Below are 16,865 nucleotides of genomic sequence, written 5' to 3'. Positions count from 1 at the left end.
TTATAGTATTTTTTTATTATATTTCATTCCCATGCAGTCTCCAGGAAAAGAGTCAATGAATAAAATATATTATTTGATGTGGCTAAAGCAGATTAAGAGGCTCTGTTTCAGGTTGTCATTACAGTTTCATGTTTCTCAGTCGGTAATATATTCCCTAAAAATAACAGTCCCCCTTCTCCTAACACTCATCGCCAGCCTGCCGATCCAATGGTTCAGCAGCTGAAATTGGTCGATTATTCTCTGCATACATTACCCTTGACATCTTCTCATGGGAAGCGTCACAGTGCGTGTAGTCCGTCCAACTCCTCCCACTGTCTGGATGGTGAAACCACTTCCCGTCCTCTCCACAGTACTTGGAAGCCTTCGCTGAAGACAGCCATCATGTTATTAAGAGGGCAGATGTTATTCTCAACTCAGGGTTTTGGAAGTGCATCATGATAGTGAGTCTCTGTCTGTGTCCAGTCCTTTCTGTGATTGGTCAAAGGCGGGGCGTAACTCAGATCTGATTCGAGACACAATTCGGCGTATCAAGCTGTCTTGTTACCATGTAGCGGCAGGGGACCCGTTGCGTAAAGACAGGGTCGGAGGTTCGACACATTTCATGCGACACGCTTCAGATGAGATTCAAACACTGACGTTGAAAATTCACGGCATGTGAACCAATGACAGCCCAGATTTTACGTTGACGTACACAAAGAGGGCTGCAGGAATCCATGGCTCACTGCAATGCTAGCACCACTGATGGCTCTAGAGAGGGCCGAGTTCAATCTACTTTCACCATGTTGACTTTGCACTTCATTTAGACTCCGCCCCCCGCACCACTGGTTGGCCTCTTTTATTGAGACTTGAGAGACGGGGAAACCGTTTTGGTCCCTGAAAACTCAGGTGAAAGTACCACATCATGTGCACTTGGTGCAGACTTTCCTTTCTTTCTCTACTTCTTTTTAGCTTATTTAATATAGCCAGGTACATAGTGCAGTGGTATTACAACTGTTCAGGACTTGAAAGTCCGCTTTTCATTTCAATAACTTACTGGAGAAAGTTGTGGAACTGGGGGTTGAAGTGAAACGCTACAAAGATATGGAGCCCCGGCACATCAGATGATGAAGTCACAGGCGTTTTACTTACATGATAGCACTAATCATCATTTTCAAAACTTCACAGTGATGTTACGTAGCCTTTATTTATTAATCCGTTACATGGAAAATATTTCAATAGCATAAACTTCACCGATGCACCTGCGGTTTATAGACAGTGCTGCATATGTGCATGTATGTATGTGTCTTCTAGTCCGGAAATTATGGAACAAAAAAGATAAGGCAGAAGCTAAGAGCGTCTTATTTATGGTTCCTTTATTTTCACGACTCATGTATCCCATTTCAGTGTTGTCCCAGGCCCTTCAAGTGGAGCTGTGTCAGGTGCATAGAACACTACTGTAAGTTCACGCAACAAAAATTCACCGGATGGCAAAACTTGAAATGCAATCTCTGATTTAAGTTCCTGCCTCTGTATGAGTGAATTTATGAGAAATGGGCCTAAAGTTTTGGCCACAACTACCGTCTCCAAGTTCTGCACTCACCTGTGACATCAAAGTTGGGGAAATAGTCAGGACAGTTTTGGGTGGCCAGAGTGCCTGCAGGGGTGTCATCCCAGCAAAGGTAACCATCCCACGTACGACCACAGAAAAGACCTGCCACAGAAATCGCGATCATAAAGCTTTGTACGACCACAGAAAAGACCTGCCACAGAAATCGCGATCATAAAGCTTTGTACGACCACAGAAAAGACCTGCCACAGAAATCGCATTCATAAAGATTGAGCGTGACAATATTACACTTAGCAATTTCACCTGGTTTCGTGTAAGGTTTCATTTCCTCATCGCATTTCTGTTTCTTCACAAGAAGCATTGACTCAAGACTTCCGCCCCTTCCCCCGTCCAACACGGCGGGCTGCTCGTCCGCAGTGTGTCTTAGAAGTTGCGAGATTTCCACCTGGAAAAGATCAAACATTTAAGTGTTTGAATTATTCACTCTATGCAAATATTTACCTCCAATATCTTCGTCGGCCGCTGACAGTTCCTCGCAGTCGGCACCCAAGTCCCAGAGTAGTCACAATATTTGGTCACCGTTACTGAAGCAAAGGCAAAAAAGCGACGTCAGGCTTCTGCTAGATGAACAACCGCAGCTGTCTAGGAGAGAAACGGCGGATTCTTTCCACCATCAGTATGCTGGAAGTAGCCAAACACATAAATCAGGCATGAAACCCACCACTAAAGTAAGTTGCACTTGGCACCGCTCTTCCAACATTATGTCAGACAGATCATCTGAAGAACTTTTTTTTTGGCGTTTTCTCAAGCATCTAACTTGAGTCCACGCGTCGGGCTGCTGGACCCGGATCACATTGTTCCTGACAGCGAGCGCCGAGTCATCACTGACAGCTCATTAACTGTTAAGCAGCAGAGTCCAAACGTACGTCTTCCCCAAAGCCTCGTATCAGCCGCATCAGCGTTCCAGTAAGTAGCGGCGAGAGGACTGTTAATATCACTGCGATTTTCGGGACGATCTGTTCTAAGCCTTCTTCAAACAAAACACCTTCTCTATTCTGCGATTCCAACTCTCTCTCCCCATCCATCTCTGTGACCTTTCTAATCCCTCTTTCCTGTAGCGGCTCTATTTTTATCCAACAGTGCTGCTCATTCTTGTTGCTGTGTCCTTTTGCTCACCTCGCCATCCAGAAACTAATAAACAGATCATTAGAGAAGGCTTCACAGTGGCATTGAATCGACACTACTTTGAAATCAAAGAATAAAAGGACAAGTGCATCGACGCACTCTGGGTCACGGAACGTGTCGGTCGCTGAGTGACATCATGTTCCTTCAGGACACAGCATTTTTACACATTTTTCTCATGAAAATAATGGCATTTTTAATAAGAAGTAGCCATTTTACATTCGTGTCGAGTGGGACAGCACATACTCGTGTGGTTGGTGTCGGACTGCTCTGGACATTTCTGCGTCACATAGCTTCCTGCAGACGTCTCCTCCCAGCACAGCAAGCCGTCCCACACACGCGCACAGAACGTCCCTGTGAAAAGAAGGCGCGGCGATGATAATGGACGCATGCGCTCGCAGCGGCCACCAGCTTCTCTCACCTGTACTGTTTCCTCGACTGCTTAAATCGAACAGCTCAGGACATTTGTCATGGTCCTGGTTCATTGCTCGGGCCTGTCCCTGCGGTTGCCTTGGTTCAGGCTTGAGCGATTGCCTGGGAATTGGCTCAGTGGTTGCCACCGCTCTCCACTGTGGAGACAACATGACAGCAGGTAGAGGGAGCAGGCCAGCGGTGTGAGATCCAGGTTGGGTCTAGCATGACCCCCTCTTATCTTGTTTTTTTTTTTATCTATAAAGCAAATTAATAAATATATATTTAGCATTAATTGAATTGAAATTTTGTGAATAATATTGTGATTGTACAAAGCATAAATTTCAAACTTTGACTGAGATTAACCCTAGTTTAAGCTACATTGCAGGTGGTCTAAAGTGAACTTGTAAATCAAAATAAATAAGGGATTCGGTCAGGTCCACGTGTTTATGCTGCTACTCATCTGTCAGTATGACATACTGTAAGATCAGATGACACAAGGATTTCAATTTCAACTGTCACAATAAAATGTTGTATGCATATATTTTTTAATGTAACCACATCACTGAGTTGTTTTGTTTATTATCATTATGTTGTTAAATATGGCAAATTATAATTGCCAGAATGGAAGTTTATGAAATGATGCTTAGAAATACTAATAAATTTCTTTTTTTTTTTTGGAAATGGTTTAGAATTGCATAAAAAATTCAGAAGAAATTAGAAAAAAAAATTGAATATTAAAAATTTAAAATGAAAACAAACTGAACATATATCAAATGAGGTTTGTTGAATATGACGCTCGACTTTGATCAATAATTTATAATCATCTTTTTTTCTATTAATTTTACTTTGATCAGCATTTTTTAATAAGTCTATGTGGAAAAAAAGTGAGAAATAATGAATACTGAAAGATGACCAGTTAACTTGATATTCTGTGAAAACCACGCACAATAACATATTAAGTTGTGATGGAGATCTGATGAAACGCGCATATTTTTACATTTAATGATTGAAATTATTGTCCGATGAAGGAGATCATTTCACATAAAACAGCATCCATGAGTAACATTCATCAATTGCATTGTTATGTAGTAAAGGCACAACAGAATTCCTCTTGGTTTATGGCAAAAATGAAGTGCCATGAGTGGGAACGTCAAAGCAACAAGTCCTTGACCACCAAAGGTGCTCACGGTCCTGAGTTGTCAAGGCTGCAGCAATGTTGCTTAGCCACCCCAGAGGTTTCCACTGTCCATAAGCTGTACAATTCCGAATCCTTCAAAACCTTCCTGGATGCAGATGGAACTCCACACCATCACCAACATTTAATCGCTGTCCTGTGTCACGTCATGAAGAGTTCTCTCCATTGTCATTCAAGTACGTTCAGAACCTTTTTAGTCATTTTGCTAACATATCAGCAAATCTGAAAACTAAATTTTATTTTGTCCCAAACCCTGAAATCATAAAAAAAAAAAAAACACTTAGCCTATTAGGTCCTCGATTTTCATCCACTGCGCCATTTCTTCCGAGTCATTCTGAACCCAGTCAACTTCCCCAACTGGAGTGGATTTCATCTATAAACCTGCGTCAGAGGCCAAGCCGAAGTCTTGTCTCAGCGGGGAGTTCCTGCATATCCTTCATTATTCCAACCAGCTCCGGTGACTAGCAGATGATCTCAAGAGGACTTCGTCCCCGGCTTTTTTTCTGAATTTACAAAATGTTTTTTTTTCTCGTCATAGTTTACATTGAATTGTTTGACAGAAAGTTCTGATATTAATGTGAGAAAAATATACTCACATTATAAAACAGTAAAACACAACGCGCGTTCTCATGTGAAATGGTAAAAAAAGAAACACAAAGAAGCACGTAAAACACACACACTTTGAAGATTAAACAGCTCTGTTCGCTCATCTTATCTTGCAAATTTTTAGGCTTAAATTTAATCCTCAAAGAGGATTCTTAGATGTTTCCTCAATAAGCTGTGGCCACATTGAAGATAAAAACCTCATTCATGACAGTTTTTTTCCCACAGTCCCAGCAGAGCAACGGTGAACACGCTGACGTCCATTGTAGCAGTTTAGCAGCCGTACATATGATGTCACTCCAATCATTGAAGTAAATGACGTCATACATACGACCACCAGGCCACCACCAAGATCAAGAGCGAACAGACAACAGGAGCTCCATGTTCTTCCTGCTTCTCAGGCGACTTCTTGCTTGCTTGTTCAAGAATAATTTGCCTCGCAAATTAGAGGAAAACGGAACAATAAGAGTTGAAGGTTGGGGTTTAACCTCTGTTTCTCAAAGAATAAACAAAGTGGAAGGTGGAGCAGATTTTTGGAGCGCGACACAGCGACCCTGGCTTCATGTTTGGTTTCAAAACTGTCCAAAGTGGGATTTCAGCCAAAGCCCTTTTCACCTTTACATGAAGAAAATTCAGAAGGAACTTTGCCTCAGTCTCACAACAGCAACCTGAATCAGAGCGTCAAGTGTTAAACACGCTGAAAATTGTCTGCAAATTCTCCCTTAAGATAGCAACTTAGTAAAAAGCTTTCACACAAGCATGATTGTAGGACTTTGTCGGAGAATCTGTCGTTGCCATGGAGATCTGGGATCGCATGGGAAACGATTACGTAAGACCTTCGCTTTTCCAGAAGCCTCTTGAGTTTGCCTACAATAGCGTGACATCACGTCACAAAACATTCACATCAAACTGGATGCTTCCCTGCTCCTCCATGGCTGAACTTCAAACCCAACCAATTCGATAAAGTAGTTCACAGCTTTGCAGCGCTGGCAAACACTCAGGTTTTTCCACCGTTTGTTACACTTTTTTATTCACTTTGAAAAACTGCAGTGAAAGCATAGGGATATGTCGCTGTAAAATTTGTCATGATTTAAAAAAATACAATAATGTTGTAGCGCAAGATGTGGGCAGCACACTGGACAGGTGTCCATCGCCGGGGGGCAGTCACTCACAAATACTGAGTCAGTATTGACCTTTTGGACCGCAGGCAGAAAATGTTCACTAATAATCAAACTTGAGACACTATGCGAACAAAAAAGGCACTCCGCAAAAGTGTCGACTTAAACTCCTCCCACAGTGCACTTTCTGAAGTATGAGTGTCAAAGAAGCCACTGAAATTCAGAGTGCTGTTTCACACGTTTCAAGCCGAGATGTCATATGGGCCAATTCACACAGAAATGAGACGCGAGTGATGGACGTGCAGGGATTCCCAAGAGTGCTGCTGAGATCTGATAAGTGCTTGGAGCTTTTACCGTCTCCATTTCTGACGGCGAATTTCACCGACCACATATTGGTCTCACTCGGGTTGGCTGTTATTTGCCAGTGTGAAATCCACAGCAATGGAGAGTGATGATACTGTATGTGAGATGGATGTGAAATCTAGTTCTGCCCCATTGAGAGACACCATTTCACCAGTTTACGCACTCAGTCGACCCTCTCCGACGTCTGGCTCGTGTGAAGTCAGTAAGAAGCGAATGCCGTGTTTCCACCGAGTGGTCCAGGTTTGTCTCGAGCAGTGTTGTCACAGGTCCCTCCACCAGGTGTAGAAAGCTTTTTGGGCAGGTCAGAGAGGTGGTCAGCATCAACAGCACATATGTGGCTGACTGACTGCGGTGATGTCAGGCTGGACACCAGCAGAAGAGCTCTTATGTTCCACCTGTTTTTCTTCCAGCCGACTCACAAGACAATTCAAGTTGGAGTATTTGGTCTGTCTGTTCAGATCAAGCTGCCGCTCTGCGAGATCCGAACTCCAATACTGCAACTGGACAGATGCACTTCTTCATCATCCTCTCAGATGAATTTAAAAAATCTTGGGCCTCCTTGTACACGGTTTTACTCTTATCGCTCACGAACAATATTATGTTAGATGTTGTTCACTGAACCCTTCCAGTCAGCAGGGCCTAATAATAATAAATGGCAAACATTTCTATCTATGCCACTTGATATTTCAAGGAGGATCACGGTAAATTGTATGAATTTTAAAAATGCATGCACAAGAGACATGCACAGGACGTGAACCTGTAACCTTGTGACACACAGGGATGTGCTTCAACCGCTATACTGCCGCTATGTCACATGACCAGCTGTTCAGTTGAGCCTTACAGCCTTACATGTTTATAGGATGTGGCTCTTTTCAGACTGACTGGTTGGCCACTCCTGTTCTAGTAGATGGGAAAATGCCATAATTTAATCTTAAAATAGACAGATAAATAAAAAAAATAAAATTTTAAAAATGCCTATACATGTCAGCTAAGCTCAGTTTTGCAGTCATATCTTGTTATTTATGGAAAGAATATTTGTCATTTGGCGCTTCAGAAAAATAAGATAAGAAAAAAATAGTACCCATCTTTTTACTGTGTTGAAAATAGCTTTTGCAGTGCAGGGCCCATATAACTAATGAATTTATCTGTGAATAATACTCCACTGGTCAATAATACCACAAGACCCATAAAGTTGAACTACTTGAAGGTTTACATCAAATCTGTACTTCTGAATAAGCACTGTCCGGTCAAAACATTTTTGCACGTGAGTACAGTCCATAGTGACAGAACCTTTCTCATCTCAACCATCACTGATTGAATAAAAGACCCAATTATAAACTGTAATTATAAAGGCATGATGAGATTTTTTTTCCCTTTTTTTTAATGCTGAGAGAAAGGAAACCATCGAGGCGTACCCTATTACAAGTCATGAAAATTGGACATTAATGTAGAGAAGGAAAGTCCCGGCTGCACACTCCATCAAAAACAAAAGACAAATGTGGGTGGAATAATGAGTTTATTTAACGGTGAAAATGGGGACTCACCAGCAAGAGAGAGATCTGTAGGAGGCCAGCCAGTGCCATGCCTTCTTGTCAATTGGAAACCACTAGAGAGAAGGAGAGAGGGGAGCCGTGAGCGAACAAAGACACATATTGTTGTTCTAAATGAGGATGAGGGCTTTCTCTGGAGAAAATTGCGATCATTAATCTGAAATGCAAAACAGTGCGGCGGTGGCACAGCAGTGGCTGACATTTCTAACGTGTGCGTGCGTCACTGAAGAGGAAAAAAATGTCTCCATCAATGAGGGAAAACAAAGGATGCGGCTTATCGTGGCAGAAAGGAAGAGAGGACCCAGACAGCCAGCGCAAGTTGATGGTCGTAAATCATGAGGCGCTGAGCCTCCACTCGTGAGCGACGCCGACCTGCACCTGAGTGAGATTAGAATTCACTTCAACGTCTCTTTGCCTTCTCTTGCCGAGTCTCAGTTGGAAGTCAATCATTCTGAGCAGCTGGCCGAGACCTCCTGGTTGCTCCCGGCGCCCCAGGAGTCGTCATGAGCAAGGCTTCGGAGAGCTTTGTAAGGCTGCTCCTATTTGTTTTGGCTTGAAGAGGAACGGCGATGTTGACACACCTGTGGGGCGCTTCGGGCCAGCGGAGCTTATCTGAGACGGAGGAACCCCCAAACTTTCTGCTAAATCGTCAACCACTTTGGTAGCGGAGCCAAATCTGCGGAGACGGGATTTGCACCTCAGGCAGACGAACATAAATTCAAAGCTTATCTTCTCCAACAGTGGTGTGTGCGTCCGGACGACTCATCCATCACAGTTCTTTTTTTTCAAGTTTTCCTCTTACACAACTTTTTTTTGTGTCTGTCTGGCAGCCAAAAAGCTACTGATCCCTGGACACGGGGTCAGATCCATGCCTGCCATGATAAGAGGGAGAGCCTAGTTCTTAATAAGACCTCTTAAGCCTGTATGAATTGAGCTCTATCGCGTAAAACAAACACATTTATAACCACAGGGATACACACCTCCTTCACATTCGAAGAGAGAAGCCATTGTCTAGACATGAATTTCTATACTGTGATCAAAATACTGCACCGTTGCGACCTTTCTCTCCAGATTTAAGTACAGTGGTACCTCGTTTTTACAGTGGTAATTGTTTGAAATCTGAATCGATTTTTCCCATTACATTAATGGAAAAAGAAGTAATGCGTTCCAAGCCTTAAAATAGTCTTTTGTAGGAGTGAATTTAGAGTGTCTGCTGCAGGTGCGCTGTTCCTCTCTGTGTGTGGCCGCTGCATGTGGGAGGGGTTGCCGAGTGAGTGACGTCTCTCCAGAAGTGAAGAGGTGCCCGGTGCGTGTCCAGCTCTGAATGTGCGCTTCTGTGCAGTTTGGCTGTGACAAAGTCATAAACCAAGTCAGGCTCTGTCCCAGACTCGCCTCATCCCTGTCCCAGCTCCAGCCCACAACAGGACATCAAACCCTGGAGTGTGCACTCCAGCCTCGGAGGTGTGGAGAGGTCGTTCGGGCCGTTTGAGTTCTGGATTTTTGTTCGAAATCCGAAGCAAAAAAATCTCGAAATTTTTGTTTTAACTCTGATTTGTTCGAAGTCTGGGACGTTCGAAAATCGATGTACCACTGTACCTCCATCTTATCTTTGGCATGCTCTGCTTTCTGGTCTCCTGTTTTAGAAGGACTCCACTGTTCTGGTCCAATAAAGTCCATGACAAAAACTCATTTTACACTAACTTTTACTTCTCATCTGCACTGTCTCATGATGATTTTAAGATTCTTTCATTGCTTTGCAAAGTCTTTGTTAATATAATATAGAGTTTTCGAGAATGAATTGAGTTTTCTGAGATAATCTTTTCTCTTTATAGTTTATCATGAGATGCCTATTACTATTACTGTGAGAAGCATATTTTGTTGTTCTGTAAAGTGAGCATTTTCTATTCTACTCGTTGGTTCTTCTGAGCTGCATAATTGTACGGACACTGAGATCCATGCTGACACAAAGGCAGGAAGTAGTTGACTTGATGCTCAGGTTTTCATTCTGAGTGACAAGAAAGGACAAGATCATAAATGAATGTAGCTCATATGGAGACAAAGTTAAGGTTGCCAGACTCAGATGGTTTGGACGTATGTGTAGAAGAGGCTGAGTGATGGAAATGGAGGCACAGAGTGAAAGGAGAAGAAAGAGACAACCATTGAGGACGAAGGTAGCTGTGACAGGGGAGGGAGATGAAGACCCATTAGGGAGGAGACTGATTTGCAGCGACAACTCTTGAGGGGAAATGCAGAAGACAAAGAAGAAGAAAGGCTTTGTAGACACTGTCTGATTGTCATAAATATACTATTCTCAAATGGTATATTGAGTCCATTTCCACCAAGATTCACAAGACATTCATGCAGCTCCTCGACTGCGTCGGTGCCTTTGTCAGCCTCCCGCCTGACACGCCTCGAATGAGTCTTCAGCAGAAGAAAGCTCAAACAAATGTGTGTGGTTGGAGTTTTCAAGTTATTCGAGACACCAGCGAAGGAGCAGTTACATCATCAGTCACTCTCACTCCATCAATAATTCGTTCCGGTGCAGAAGTGACAGACGGTTTATTTATGCGGCTGCTTCTGAGTGTCTGTGTTTCTCCATCACTTCAACACACCTCCACACTTGACACTGGGAGAACTGTGGTGGGCTATTTGTCTGCAGATCGACGGCTCGGTGAGGATCATGAGTGGGTTTGTCGAGGGAGCTGCGGCCCGGGGGAAAAGACGAATCAACTCGATCTACTTCAGGAAAGTTTAGAATCCACTGTCAGAGGGAAATAAACTAACATAAACAATAAACAAACCTGATATAGCTGACCACCAAAGCTAAAACCAGGTGCCTTGCTGGCACCAGAAAATACTGAGAGTAAGTTTTTGGTGACAATACACAGTTTACATCATTTCACATTACATAGAGTTTTTTTCCCATATCTATCATGATTTTAACAAAATTTCACAATGCCACAATTTCACTGCAGTTCAAACACAAATTTAAAAAATTGTCATGAACTGACATTCCAAATCTGTGCGGTGTCATAAAGTGGTATTGGTTTTGTGGCCATTCTTAGAGTACCACTACTCTGGCCCGGTATCAGACAGACACCCGATACTGATATTGGTGCGTCCCTAGTAGATTTTTTTACTAAAACTGACTGACAATTGAAGTTTTCTCAAAGCAACATCGTATTTTGAAACTATAATTACAATTTCTGAATAAATGTTCCTATATGAATTTTTTTTTTCAATTGTCCGACAAATCTTTAATTCAAACACACCATTGCTGATATTATTATTATTATTATTATTATTATTATTATTATTATTATTATTATTATTATTATTATTATCTTGTTTTAGCAATTCTTGTTGTTTTGCTTGAAATAATTAAATTTGGACAAAACTGTGAAGAAAAATGGGGGAAACAAAAGTGCCATTAAGTTGGAGCGTATTTAAAAAAAAAAAAGGTCAGTTCTTGTCTGCTGCAAATTAACATTTTCTTCTACATACTACATACTACTACATTCTTAAAATGTAGTATTGCTTAAAAAATAGAAGAAGATAAACAACTTCTCTAAATATATTGGTGAGATCTTTATCGCATTTAATTCTCACGTCATTAAAACAAACCAAACACTGTCATCTGGTATTTCAATTGTCTATTTATCTATTTATACTCACTTTGATAGAAAACAAGGGGGAAGAGCTGGGCACTTTTGGAGTGTTGTTTGGTGTGTGTTTGTGTTTTCACGGCAGATTTTGGTCCCTCCAGTGGTCCACGTTGACCAGCTTTAAACCCACCCACAGCAGACTACCAACACTACTTGAGTGGTGGCGGGAAGTTGTATTTGTCGCCAGATCCAGGCGCCACTGGGATGTGATGCGTGACACCAAATCGCTTTGGGTGCGAGCGCACCTTTAGCCAGCAGTCCATCAGTCTTGGAAAACCATTACTGCCGGTGTGACACCTGCAGTGAGCTGCTGCAGCCACTTTGACACCACGGGTTTGAGCCGACATCACATTACTAGCCGCAGATCTCACAGCCACAGCGTTTCCTGAAGGCACCATCACTCAGCCTGCGGGGGGTCGAGACACTTCTGTGTCCACTCTGGTGCACAATTATCTTTCATGCAAATGAGAATCACATTACCGAAAGATTCATTCAATACCAACCGTTTGTTCACAGATGCATACACATTTATTTATTTTAAATATTTTTCATAACAGAAAACAACACAACTTCAGATAAAAGATTCATGAATCTCTTGGACGCGATTGTTTGGTGACTCTTTAATCATCAAACTTTAATTAAAACCATCTCAAACATGGAGTCCAGATGTGCAAGTGTTCCTGCGCAAGAATGTCTCTCATGTGAACACGGTGGTTTACACTATCTGAGGAAGTCTTCGTCCGTGTCCCATCTCAGACGAAGTCAGCCATGTTTTTATCACCTGTTTTTAGTTGTTGATAATGTCCTGAATAATTTAGCATGAGGAAATAAAGCGCATAATAAATTAACCCATAGCAAAATGAATTATTTATGTGTCAGCAGAATTAGAAACAAGCTAAAGTGTACCTCACATCCAGTAGCAAACGTAAACAAAGAAATGTCTGTATCATCAAGACACGTGATGAGAGATGGAGGGTGGTGAGTTCATGTGAGCCCTTTAAGGGTGGGAAGGTGTTTTCTTTATACTATATTGACCTTCAGCCCAATACTAACCCACCACACGCCCAACTTTGTTGTTGTTGTTTAATAGTTGGCTTAAACCAAGCAAACAAACAATGACTACTGTGATAAATTCTCACCTCAGGAGCAAGAGATATACTGATTTGAGTTTCTTTCAAAATTATATTGAACCCTGTGGAACATAGCTGCCTCTGTGTGCAGGGCTTATGAACATTGTCTAAATGCAAATAAGGGAGCAGAGATCATGTTTTCCCAGAGCACGCCACTCTGCTACGGTCAGTCAGGAGGAAAACCTTACGGCATCATGGACGTCAACATCTGAAACATATGCATAAGTCAGGAAAGTTGGATCGGCAGACCAGGTCCTCATTGAAAGATGAATGGTGGTGAACAGCATGGAAACAATGGAGATTTGTCTGGAAAATATATAATTTTAATATGAGAAAAACACATGGTTTTTATCATTCATTATTTATTCGATACTATAATTTTTTTAATTGCCAACAAATGGCAGGCGACTGTTCCTGCTGCAGAAAGGGGCTGTTTTACAAAGAGCACTGACAATTATCGAGTTGGTGCAAGTTAAAAAAAAAAATATTCAAAGTAAATAGAGCTTCTGTGTCAGTAAAATTGAACCTGATTTCCACAGTTCTGTTGCCATTCACAGCTGATCAGGATCATATTAAACTGTATTTGTCATTTCTGAGTAAGCTAACACAATAGAAATGATTTCTTTGGAAGCACTGACCCCTTCAAAAACCAAAGAAAACATGAACCCATATAAAAAACAACAACAACAATAACTCTCTTTGTTTGAATGAAGACTGACTATTGAGTTCACTGATTACACATTGTTTGAGCCACTCATTTAAAAAGGTCCAAACAATGGCAAGAATGAATGAGATTGAAGTTAAATGATGGAATAAAACTACTTGGAGTAATGAAAACTTTCAGAACAGAAACCTTTTAGATGTAAAAGTCAGAGCAAGCAGCGCCTCTATCAAGGCCAGTTAGGAAAGCAGCACTTAAAATAATGCAGGGAAGATGTTTCTCTCTCTTTGCGAGACAGAATGTGGAGTTTCTAAAAATAATCTCGATATTTCTGCAGAGGAAAAAAGCCTTCTCCATCGACCAAATCCTTCACGTTCCCATTCAGATTCTGTCCCCTTTCCCTACACTGCCATATATCTCCTGATCCTTTAATCTACCGCTCCCTTCAGCTGCTTCCCCTACCTTGCTCTCATCCACCCCCTCCTGGCTTCACCGTTCTCCTCTCCTCATTCCGCTTCACTTCATCTCTGAACTTGCGCTTTAAAAGCCCCCATCCTCTTGCTACGGTTGCCTTTTCTCTCCCCCCGCCCTCCTTTCCGGTGACATTTTCATTGCTTTGGCTGTGAATCTCTCGACAGATCAACGGATTCGTGAGCCGACATATCTGGCTCACGACAGAGCTGAACACGTTCCTTCACACGTCATGTCAAACCAGGCAATTTGATGTCCAACTCATCTTTCACATGCTATAACAGAAATAATTCTAATAAGACCTGTAACAAAATGACGTTGAAGAATAGAGAGGAAGTCTGAGACGACCTGTTAGACCCTATTGAATTTTATTCCGCTATTTAGGTGCGGATTCGGCTTATATTGCAATTCTGCATCTGATTATTGTGACTTTACATTTTTTCACACAATGTACACTTAATTTTATTTAACCATATTTCAATTTCAGTTAAGACTCAGACCTGCCCTCCAGAATTTGTGAATGACTGAAAGCCATGTTGCTTCCTTTCTTCCAAAATAAAAACCATAGTGTAGCTTTTTGAGATTCATTTCTGAAAATGTTGGTTGGCATTTCTATGTCTTCAGCAATATCGTTTCCATTCCATCCAATTGGTGATCACAACCTTCTTGGCAGACGTTCATTCTGCTCATAGGAACAAACAAAGTTTGTGCAAATAGCTTTGCCTCTAATACAGAGCTTCTCAAATAGTCGGACACAAGCTCCGGGGGAGTGGGAGGTACATGTATGGGACGTTTTTTTGTTATTTTTCTGCCGATTGTTCGATGGAAAAAAAAGGAAAAAAAAAGTCGTGCGCCTCAAGCCGCTATGATCATCAACACCCTTCATCCAATGAAAACGTTCAGGTCAGCGGCAGCTACCACCAACACAAGTTCACCAAGTCCACAGCTGCGCGTTCATTACTCCATACTCCACTAAGGAGTCCAAATTTATACCGATGCACCTGCTTTACTCACGAGATGCATTCCACCTCAGAGGGACTATCTGGGGGTTGACTCTCTGTGGCGCACAATTCGCAATTCTCATGACAATTAAAACTCTGTAAATGTACCAAAATCAAATTTTAAAAATCCAAAACATATGTTGACTGGCTGCCACTTTGTAGCTTTGCACAATGTCCTGACGTCACCATGCAGCCCGTTCTGAAAGCACCACAACATAGATGGTGGGAAGGGGATCCAACCTAAAGGCTAGAGTTTAGTGTCTTTTCGGGTTTTACCGAAAACTCATAAACACAGAGGTGGACGCGATGTAAACAGTCTGCAAGCATTGGAACGCTAAGACCGAGAACGTAGCCGACACAACAGATGCGCTGGCTTGAATTGCGAGGCATCACCCGGGGATCATGGACAGGTTCAGCCGCATACGGCCGTGCTTCACAGGCAGCAGAGTCCGGACGTTTTTCACGGAGACAGCTGTGCCGCAGCTTTACCAGTCGCCTGGTACTTTCCTCAGAATCCTGCATGTGACATTTCCTTAATGTAACAGTTGCAACAATTCCACCTCAGCATGGATAAATGTCTACAACTTAAGACATGAGGATCATTTCTCGTATCTGCCATACTGTCTTGCAAAGCAGACATGAGTAGAACACGATCAGACATCATTACGTTGAAATAGTTTTGAATCGGAAATGGATTTTAAATTGAATCGTGGCCCCAAGTCAAACTGTGGGATGGTCAAATATTTGCACCCCTATTATTTATAGTCTGAAAAGATGGCACCGTGTATCTTGTTAATATTTAATCATTAAATAACATTGTTGGATTCTTATCACAGCGACCTTTCATTTCTCTGAGAGAATACTTTACTGAACTTAAGTTACGACTGCAGCCTTTTGAAAGCGCACTGCATGTGTCTCGGAGAGAAACTGAGAATTTTTTTTTTTTTTAATCTAAATCCATCCGCACCTTTGAAGAGCCTCAATCAGCCGCGGTGATTATTCAGTGTGAACGCAGCACAGCTGTCGTCCACATTATCTGAAGCAACCATCAGACCGCCATGAGCAGTGGGCAATATTTTGGCATTTACTTTGATTAGCGCCTTTTACCATTCGGTTCTCCGGAGATTGTTGAAGATGTAATCTGTGTGATCATCAGAGTCTCTTCCAGATGTTCTGCTTAATATGCATTTAGTTGTGAAGACAGGATTTAATTCATCACACACCAAGGCCCGGCTGTCTATTTCAGAGATATTCACTTGGTTTGCCCACCAGTGCGCCAAGGAAAATGGAACAACAGGATGGACAATATGCACCAGGGTGTGTAGTTCTCAGTGTCACTAGTTCTCAGTCTGGCCTCTATTGAGAAGATATGTGCCATACAGTATCTTCTCAATAGAGGCGATACAATGGCTACCCCATTACATTACAGGCGTGGCAATACGATACATTGCGATATATTACATTAGTAATACAGTGTAGGTACCACGATACATTGAACCGTGTTAACAACAGCCATAATTTTAAGGGGTAAGAAATCACATAATGCAAATAGGATGTTACTACCATGTAGTTACCAACTCTTTCATTGTCAAGAAGGGCAATGTTAGTTGTATTAAACGCGGTCCTGCAATATTGTTTGTCGTTTCGAAATGCCACAGTGTTTGATAAATTATTAAATATTGGGTATCACTTTAAATTGGTGAACACATATTAACTATTAATAAAGTCATTACATGTTTATTTACAGTTAATACTTGGTAATTATGGTGTTGTTTAGAGTGAACTTTCAGTGGCTATTGCTGGGTAAAATCTAGTCAGTCTTAAGGCACGAACCATTACTTCATAATAAATAATACACATCTGAATAGTACTTTATTTAGGCTAATAAACAGCTGGAAGTCGGCGCAGTGATTTGAGGCCAAGTGTCTTGTTTTCGTTGCGTCCGAGTCCGTGGGTGCAGACCTGG

The 16,865-nt window shown here is 41.9% G+C and overlaps 1 protein-coding gene across 1 annotated transcript in view; it reads right to left on the bottom strand.

Annotated features, from left to right (window-relative positions):
- calcr (calcitonin receptor) overlaps positions 1 to 16,865 on the bottom strand; it is a 60,754-nt gene that overhangs the window by 23,792 nt on the left and 20,097 nt on the right. Inside the window, exons 2-8 of the mRNA XM_053861856.1 lie at positions 7,966 to 8,027; positions 3,150 to 3,297; positions 2,975 to 3,082; positions 2,048 to 2,130; positions 1,850 to 1,991; positions 1,580 to 1,690; positions 254 to 366 (exon numbers count right to left, since the gene is read on the bottom strand). Coding sequence (XP_053717831.1) covers positions 254 to 366; positions 1,580 to 1,690; positions 1,850 to 1,991; positions 2,048 to 2,130; positions 2,975 to 3,082; positions 3,150 to 3,297; positions 7,966 to 8,004 — 744 coding nt within the window. The 5' untranslated portion in view covers positions 8,005 to 8,027. The remainder of the gene's footprint in view (positions 1 to 253; positions 367 to 1,579; positions 1,691 to 1,849; positions 1,992 to 2,047; positions 2,131 to 2,974; positions 3,083 to 3,149; positions 3,298 to 7,965; positions 8,028 to 16,865) is intronic.

Source organism: Synchiropus splendidus, chromosome 4, assembly GCF_027744825.2.
Source record: "Synchiropus splendidus isolate RoL2022-P1 chromosome 4, RoL_Sspl_1.0, whole genome shotgun sequence".
Lineage (NCBI taxonomy): Eukaryota > Metazoa > Chordata > Actinopteri > Syngnathiformes > Callionymidae > Synchiropus > Synchiropus splendidus.
The sequence above is the reverse complement of the archived record's forward strand: the minus strand, read 5'-3'. Positions and strand labels throughout refer to the sequence as shown.